This window comes from Coffea arabica, chromosome 4e (genome assembly GCF_036785885.1).
Source record: "Coffea arabica cultivar ET-39 chromosome 4e, Coffea Arabica ET-39 HiFi, whole genome shotgun sequence".
Classification (NCBI taxonomy): domain Eukaryota; kingdom Viridiplantae; phylum Streptophyta; class Magnoliopsida; order Gentianales; family Rubiaceae; genus Coffea; species Coffea arabica.
Genome location: NC_092317.1, coordinates 20942617 through 20951946, shown reverse-complemented (window position 1 = coordinate 20951946; position 9330 = coordinate 20942617). Strand labels below are relative to the sequence as shown.

Below are 9330 nucleotides of genomic sequence, written 5' to 3'. Positions count from 1 at the left end.
ATGGAGTTCAACATGGAAGAGGATGCGTACAAGTTTTACAACAAATATGCCTTTAAAATGGGATTTAGTGTACGCAAAGACTATTTAAATAAAGACAAAGACTATTTAGTCTATTTTATGTGGTTGTCATTAACGAATGACATAAGGTCCAGTGAGCTAAAGAATCTAGAATCAAAATATAATCACTAGCGTGGATGTACATACAGTTAAAATAGACTTACATCGTGTGACCAATACATTACAATCCGTATAAGTTAGTGTACATGGAGTTGTATTTGTACACAGATTGTCTTAGAGTAAAAGTAAGGTGATGTGAATCATTAATCATATTGATAGCGTAATAATAGAATTTGGTATACGAGTAATGTATGATTCATAACACATTATGAATGGTAATATACATATATGTTGTCGTTTATGTACATACTATTCATGAAGTGTTGCAAATTAGGGTGTTTGATGCATAATTGGCAGGATCAGAAGTAATGGATTGCAGCAAATTGGCAGAAGATGGGACCCCTGAATTAGGAATGGAGTTCAACAGCGAAGAGGATGCGTACCAGTTTTACAACAAATATGCCTTTAAAATGGGTTTTAGTGTACGTAAAGACTATCTGAATAAAGACAAAGACGGCGTGACCACGTCTAGGAGATATAGTTGCTGCAAGGAAGGTGTAAAGCGCAAGTACGAAGGTGATGTGATGCCAAAGAGGACACGAGCGCCGACGAAAACAGGGTGTGGAGCTAAAATGGTTATCGTGTTGTTTAGAGGAACAATGAAGTACCGTGTGCATGACATTGTCTTAGAGCATAACCATGAGTTGCACATTGTTCAATGTGCGCACATGATGCCATCACAAAGAAAAGTGAGCGAGGCTCAAGGATTCCAAGCTGAAATAAGCGAGGACGCTGGGCTTTCATTGAAACAGAGTCATGAGCTTATGGAAAAGGAGGCAGGTGGGATGGGAAATGTGGGATATACTCGGGAAGACCTGAAACGATATCTTCGTACTCGACGGGAAAGGAGTTTGAAATATGGAGAAGCAGGTAGCATGCTGAATTATTTTCAAGAGCAAACACTCGAGAATCCATCGTTTTTTCATGCCGTACAGCTGGACTGTGAAGAGCAGATAACGAATATCTTTTGGGCTGATGCAGGAATGTTAATTGACTACAAATTTTTTGGAGACGTAGTCACATTCGACACAACCTACAAAACAAATAAAGAATACCGGCCACTTGGAGTGTTTGTGGGTTTTAACCAACATAGGCAAATTGTGATATTCGGTGCTGCCCTTATGTATGATGAGACTATAGATTCTTTCAAATGGGTGTTTGGTACATTTCTAGAAGCAATGTGCGGAAAGCGTCCAAGTACCATACTAACCGACCAAGATCATGCCATGGCAGCCGCTCTTTCAGTTGTTATGCCTGAAACATTTCACGGTCTATGTACGTTTCACATAAGGCGTAATTTTATGAAACATCTTGGCAATCACTACAAGGAAAATAGTGATCTTCCATACATGTTTGGTGCATGCATGTATGAGTTTGAAGAAGTGGAACAATTCAATAGGGTGTGGGAGGCGATGGTGAAGAAACACAATCTTGAAAATAATGAATGGCTCTCCGGGTTGTACAGAATTCGTGATAAATGGGCAAGGTGCATGATGAAAGAAAGATGGACCGCGGGAATGCGAAGCACCCAACTTAGCGAAAGCCTAAATGCAGCAATTAAAAACCATTTGAAACTGGATCATGACCTTGTGCAGTTCTTTAGACATTTCAATCGGGTGGTTGATGAAAAGAGACATAATGAACTGATCGCAGAATATGAAATGAGGCAAAAGCTCCCCATGGTCGGGTTAAGGCAAACACCTATGCTCGTGCATGCATCAGAGACGTATTCACCAACCGTATTTGTTGCATTCCAAAATGAATATGGCGAGTCAACAGCTATGGTTATATTGAGACAGCAAGATGCAGCGATGATTGTGGAGTTTGCGGTCATGAGGTATGATGGAGGACCTGAAAGAATAGTGGTATTCAATCGGAATGATCTAAGTGTACGTTGTAGTTGCAAAAAATACGAGAATGAAGGCATTTTATGTGGGCACGCGTTGAAGGTGTTTGATACTGTGGGCATAAAAATAATTCCTCCTGAATACATTAAGAGGCGATGGACAAAAAGAGCTCGGGCTGGAGACTGTTTTGATCGGCGAAGACGGGAAGTTGTGGCTGATCCTAAAATAATGATTTCAACTCGTTATCGGGAGCTCGCTCCAGCCATGATTAAGGTCGCAACTCGAGCAGCAATGTCGGAGGACACCAGCAAAGTAGCAATCACTGTCATATCCGATTTGGCAAAGAGAGTTGAGCTCCTCCTCTCAGAAAGTGAAGAGCAACCTTTGCAAAATCAAAAAAATCTGAATATGGAGGAACGGGATAAAATTGAAATTGTGAATGAAATGGGGGAGGCAGTAGTCGCAAGAGGCATTAAAAAACGAGGTGGTGGGAAGAAAAGTAGAGTGATGCGAAGTTGGATCAATAAATTTGACAGAGTAAAAAGAAAATCTAGATTATCAAGGACTACACAGACTACGGTATGGATCAAATTTTGGTACTCGGGGAACATTTATGCTAAAACTAAGTTATCGTTATGCTATTAACTAAAGTTTAGGTATCATTCATGATGAAATAATATTATTGCCGTGTCAATACTGTAGGCCTCAGAATCGGAGCCGACATCGGTTTCAATTGAGGAATACATGTTTATGGGATGTCGTTCATCTACTGACTCTGTTTCGGTTAGTATAAAACGGACATGACCGTTGCTTTTATTTGGATGTTTCTAACAGCATCAATAGTTACATTGATCTTACATTGTGTGATAATGTTGTTACGGCTGTCATCCCTCCTGATATACCTATTTTGATTGTCTTATACAATGATTTGGTCCATACGAAACTCGTAGACGCATTCAATGAGCCAGACAGTGAATGGCCCTCCAAACGCTATTGCTCCGAATATCGATGAAAGTGAAACGGTATGTATATATTTAGTAGTTAAAATAAAGACCTTCTTATTCGTGTAGTAGAGCTACCTTTTTTTTAGGGTTAATATCAGAAACCTCCCTTGAGGTTTCTTCTAATCACACCTAGAACCCCTCATGTTTTCGAAATCACACTTAGCACCCCTGAAATGACAACTTTGGTATCATTATCAGCCCCTCATTATTTTTGTAATCAGTTTTACCCTCCTTGTGAACTCTATTTATGTAACTCACATCCCTCCAACTTTTGTAACACTACAAAATCGTTCTTAAGTAGTGTAACATGTTTTGAACATTTTGTAATTTTATGTAAGCTTGTTGTACATCTTTATAATAGATTGTGTTTCTGTTATTAAGTTTTACAAATAATTCACATAAAGTTACACATTGTTTAAAAAATGTTACATTGATCTGAACGGTGATAAAAAAAATGTGACTATGGATTCTCATAATGGCAGCAATAGTTTCAATATGTGATTGTAGTTGTAAATAAACTTGCTCTTCCATTTTTACGAAAATGAGGTCGTATAAATAGCTTTTTGTGCATCCTAGTCGAATGGAGTTTGTAAGTTATTAATATTGCGATACCCTATTATCAAGTAAAAATGGATTGCTAATGCTATATACTCATGAATTCCCATCATCTTTAAACCTCTTTTAGATTATGTTATTATTCACTTAGAAATTGCAATTTTGGCAATGGCACTATGTCCATTGCCAAAAGTCAACATCACTGGAAACTCTATAGCTATTTAATATTAGGGAGTGGGATAGGAACAATTGTTAGATCAACCATCCCTAAATCGTGTAACATTTTTTGAACATTTTGTAATTTTATGTAAATTTCTTGTACATCGTTACAATAGAAGTCTGATAAGTTGTTAGTGTACATATGAGTCCAATATGTAATAATCGTATTTGTGTTGATAAATTTTACAAATAGTTCAATTAGAATTACACTTTGTACAAAAAATATTACATAATTACATAATAATTTTACATAATTTAGGGAAAACCTCAAGGGAGGTTTCCGAAATTAACTCTACATAAATAGAGTTCACCATTGCGGGTAAAAGTGGAATAAAAATAATGAGGGGCGGACAATGATACCAAAGTTGTCATTCCAGGGGTGCTAAGTGTGATTTCGAAAACATGAGGGGTTCTAGGTGTGATTAGAAGAAACCTCAAGGGAGGTTTCTGATATTAACCCTTTTTTATAGTATTGTAATGGTGGGCACCCGAAAGCTGTCAAATCATGCAAATTATGTAGTTAACGTATGCTCGCTTTAATAACATATTATTTTTTATTATTCGAAGGTTCACCGTTTGGCTAATCAGGGGCCTCCTACAAGTGTCCCTACAGAATGGATGCATCCCAGATTTTCTATTTTTTCCAAGTATAACTCTGTAAGAGATGTCTTAATGGTCTGATATATCATTTTTATTATAATGTCTAGTCCAATTTAACTTTTTAAGTGAGCAATATAGGGATTGGTAATGATTTGTTGACTGTCGATTACTTATACTATGTAATGTAGGAGGAGCGTGCAGCACTTTTAACACACTGTGATGTTGATGCATATCATGTATTTGCACCTTCACCCCAGGTGATAAACTTTTATCGTTACAGCACATATTTGTGTACTGTTGTTAATTGGAGACTTGGATATCGTATATCATTAATCGTATGTTTCATTAATAATATTGCTGATTTACCATCGTTACGCATTTCAGGGAAGAAATAACACCCAGGGATTGCAACTTCGCGCTGACGTCGCCTCCCCCGAGAATGAGATTGATGAATGATGTGTAACTATATTTTGCGAACGAGACATTAAATGGTTGTCCCAACTTAGGAATACTGCATATGTACGTGTTACAAGCAGTTAATAGGGTGTTACAACTTATTGACGAGGTTGTACAGGCAGCATTGATATTTCACTCTTTTCAAATTTAGACAAGTGGATTACAATTGTAATCACATCTAGTGGTAGTAATCATCAATAGTTTGTATTGGGTTATATATAGTTTGTAGTAATCATCAATAGTATGTAATGTAGGAGGAGCGTGCAGCACTTTTAACACACTGTGATGTTGATGCATATCATGTATTTGCACCTTCACCCCAGGTGATAAACTTTTATCGTTACAGCACATATTTGTGTACTGTTGTTAATTGGAGACTTGGATATCGTATATCATTAATCGTATGTTTCATTAATAATATTGCTGATTTACCATCGTTACGCATTTCAGGGAAGAAATAACACCCAGGGATTGCAACTTCGCGCTGACGTCGCCTCCCCCGAGAATGAGATTGATGAATGATGTGTAACTATATTTTGCGAACGAGACATTAAATGGTTGTCCCAACTTAGGAATACTGCATATGTACGTGTTACAAGCAGTTAATAGGGTGTTACAACTTATTGACGAGGTTGTACAGGCAGCATTGATATTTCACTCTTTTCAAATTTAGACAAGTGGATTACAATTGTAATCACATCTAGTGGTAGTAATCATCAATAGTTTGTATTGGGTTATATAAAATTTCCGGAAATTATAAAGTTGGTAGAAAATTGAAGTAACAATTTTACAATAGAATTGAACGTGTTTTTTGTGATCGGATATTTTCCACTAAATCGACCATAACAATTGAATGGCTGGCGTGATATGTATACCATTCTACTACATTCAATTGCATACCTTAATGGCCATAATTATTGGCATAGATCGCACCGGCAAAGGTACGATGTATAAGATAACACAGTCTAAAGTATAAATTGTCTTGATTTTGTTACGATGCTAAATTCGAATTATTATTGGGCTATTTTTATTAAAACATTATCATTTAGGCCATTTGTTTTGTATCGATTGACGAATTTAGCGCCCCATTTACATGATGTATCACAAACACATCAATTGGTATTACAAGTTTTTAGGTTAATTGAATTATGCTCAAGCCAGGTCACGACCACATGTTGGTAATAGGTGCGCATAAGAAAATGATTCCTTGGAAAATTAATTTGTAACGTTAAAACGAAGTTTTACAATGTCACAAAAAGGAAGAACGAACAGTACACAATGGGTTACAACCAGTAAGGGATATGTTACTGTTACGTTACAACTAGTTACGACTGTTTAACAGGCATGATTAATATCCAAATATGGTAAGCAATTTGTTTTAGTAGAGATTATAATGAGTATAGTTTTATCGCTACCCTGATGAACATTGGACTACATCCCTTGTTATCAGTTGTATCCCATACAACACCTGGGAACGCCGTCATGCATTAAACAGTGGGGTATGTACCTTTGAAAGTCATCGTCGCTTGATTCAGTAAAGTCAGATAGGTCCGGGTCCGATATAAGCATGGGATCTGCTAAAATGTGTTGAACCATACCATGTCTTTTTGCGGCCTGGATCTCGTGGAACCTGTGAAGCCTACGTTCCATCTGCATAATTTCTCGCTGTAGTCTGTGTAATATGCTTGCATCATTGGCTTGTGGTTCTATAACAAGATCCGCTGACCTTGTTCTCGGGATGCGGATGCCATGCCAGCGACAAAATACCTCTAATTCCATTCTTCGCTCACGAACAGGCTCCCATATGGGTTCATGGTCAATAACGAAATAGCCAGACGGTAGATGATCGTTGACGGTATTTTTAAAAATGTGACCAGCTAGTCCCAGAGAATTGTTGGTGTTAAGTGGAGCGTTCCTGAACTCGCGTTTGGTACCATATAAAATCCTCCCATCTGGTGTTTCATACTTGCTTATGGCATTTGTTGGATCCAATGATACTTTCCGTCTTTTTTGCCGAACATTTGATGGTGAGCTTGTATGAGACCCTTCGTTTGTGGATTGCATGACTACGCTAATACCTACTGCTTTTTGGTTGGATGAAAGGAATGATCTACTGATAAAGAATTAGGTGGGAGAAAAAAAGAGGTAGAAATTTTTAAAGTGTGATAACTAATATTTAAAATGCAACAAATTTTGAAAGGATACTTCGTTGGGACAAGTAATTTGAAAGTGTGATAACTAATATTTAAAATGCAACAAATTTTGATTACTCCATGTACATGTTGAGTTACAACCAGTTATGTATATGTTACAATTGGTATTACAACTAATGAATATGCAAACGGCAGTTTTTCTGATATTACAACTAGTTAATATCCGATGAACCTTTCCTCTTCTCTCGTTTACGCAATTGCGCTTGGCACAAACAATAAGTCCAATTTATAACACATATAATTTCTTAGACACTTTAGTAAGTGTCCATTTAGAACATAAAAGATGGTCGATTCGAACCCCAAAACAATTGATGTAGCGAGGCCTTCTCGAACATCTCATTAAATTAGCGAGATCTTCTCGAACATCATGCAACCTACTGGCTGCTATTTGGCACCCAAGAGCTTGATTTCTGTGTGAACCCTCTATTGATGACACTGCAATTGAGGTTAGAGGAGGGTTGAAAAATACTAATAATAAATTTCATGCACGGGTTCATTGCCACCCTTCAGTAGAATGAAATAGGAAGTGTGAAGTTATTGAAAATGAAAAATATTTGTGTAGTAATGAAAGGTGGACGGAAAAAAATTGGTGTTGTTGAGGGATATACTACTGCAACCGCGCCCTTTTATAGTCCGCAGGACCCTCACAATGTAGTAAAATATCACTGGACAACGCATTCCAGACCAAACAATTTTGTCGTGGCAGTGGAAGCTGTTGAGTTCGATGCAATTAATTGAATTGTGTCAAATCTGTTCACACAATAAAACAAATTATGACAGCTGGCTCATGAAATGACCTATACACCAATATTGGCGCTCGTGTGGATAAACAGTTACACATCAGTAACGTGTACGTTTCACTATGTACGGATTACGTTACAACCAGTTAGGTGTATGTTACAATTTATTATAACTAATGAATTGGCAATCAGCAGCTTTTCGTCTGCTCTATTTCAAACTGAATAATATTCCAACTAGATATTCCCCGATATTACAACTAGTGATAATACAACTAGTTAATATTCGATGAACCTTTCCTCTTGTCTTGTTTGTGCTATTACCCGTGGCCGAAACGATAATTCCTCCCACTGACACATTAAATTTCTCAGACACTTTATTAAGTATCTAAAATGTATAGTTACGATGATCGTTTCGAACCCCAAAACATTGCGTACCGAGACCTTCTCAAGTATCTCATTAAAATAGTGAGATCTTCCCGAACGCATATGAGGGCAACTAGTACATCACGGGAGAAGAGACTGTAGACCCACATGCAGTGCCTGAACCATGTCGGATAAGTTTTGTTACGTACAAAGCGCCAGATTTGTAGTACCGACAGTGAATATACGTGTTACGTGCTGTTGATAATCGTTTACAGACTTCAACAAATGTTTGCAGCTTTTATCATGTTTTGGTCCTGTACACCAACTTTTTACGAGTCACGTGGAAACAGAGTTACACATTAGATTCATGAACGTTTCACTGTGTTCATACACAGTTACATTGTCACAGGGAGGTATGACAGCCCAAAACAACAGTTTCTTGGCCAAGAGTCAGATGTGTAACACTCTATGGCCTTGGTCAGTGTATGACCCAAATTTACAACCTCTATGAGCGGTTCATACCTTCTTCTACTCCAATGCTCTATAGGGGATTTCAAATTCGACCCGAAATTTTATGTATGTTGTAACGAATGAACACACAAGGAGGTAAATAAGAATTTACGAATTGTAACAATATATGAACAGGTTGTCAATCGTATGGACAAAATGTTGAACTATATTTTTAGTATCGATACTCTTAATAAGTGTTACGTCGTGTCACTAATCAGCATCACAAAATAAAATAAATTTTACAGTTTTTATCATGGTAAGATCTGTATTGCAACATCAAGGGTACCGATGTGAATACAAAATCTCAAAATCTGTATTGGAACATCAGTGACCTTAATTTCGACAATGTGCATACACAGTAATACGCAAAACATTGTGCACAAAATCTCACAATGAATGTCAATTTTTACGCCCAGAGTCAGATGTGTAAAACTGAATGACCCTGGTCATTCAATGACCCACAATGTGATGGTACCTGAATAAGCACCTCCTTCTGCTCCTGATGCTTTATTACAGATTTTCAATTTGACAAGTAATTTTATGAATGTTGTAACTTAGGACGAACAAAGCTGTAAGTAAGAACGTACGAATTGTAACAATTTACAATTAAGGTCACCATTTGTGCATCATTATACAATTAATAGTT

The 9330-nt window shown here is 37.2% G+C and overlaps 1 protein-coding gene across 1 annotated transcript; it reads left to right on the top strand.

The window, feature by feature from the left end:
* Positions 1-5380, top strand: LOC113740883 (protein FAR1-RELATED SEQUENCE 5-like). The gene is made up of 8 exons (XM_072046534.1): positions 1-151; positions 475-2603; positions 2727-2807; positions 2975-3046; positions 4370-4477; positions 4591-4659; positions 5113-5181; positions 5309-5380. Exons 1-8 carry the CDS (start codon positions 1-3, stop codon positions 5378-5380), a joined length of 2751 nt encoding a protein of 916 aa, XP_071902635.1.
* Positions 5381-9330: the final 3950 nt, after the last annotated feature.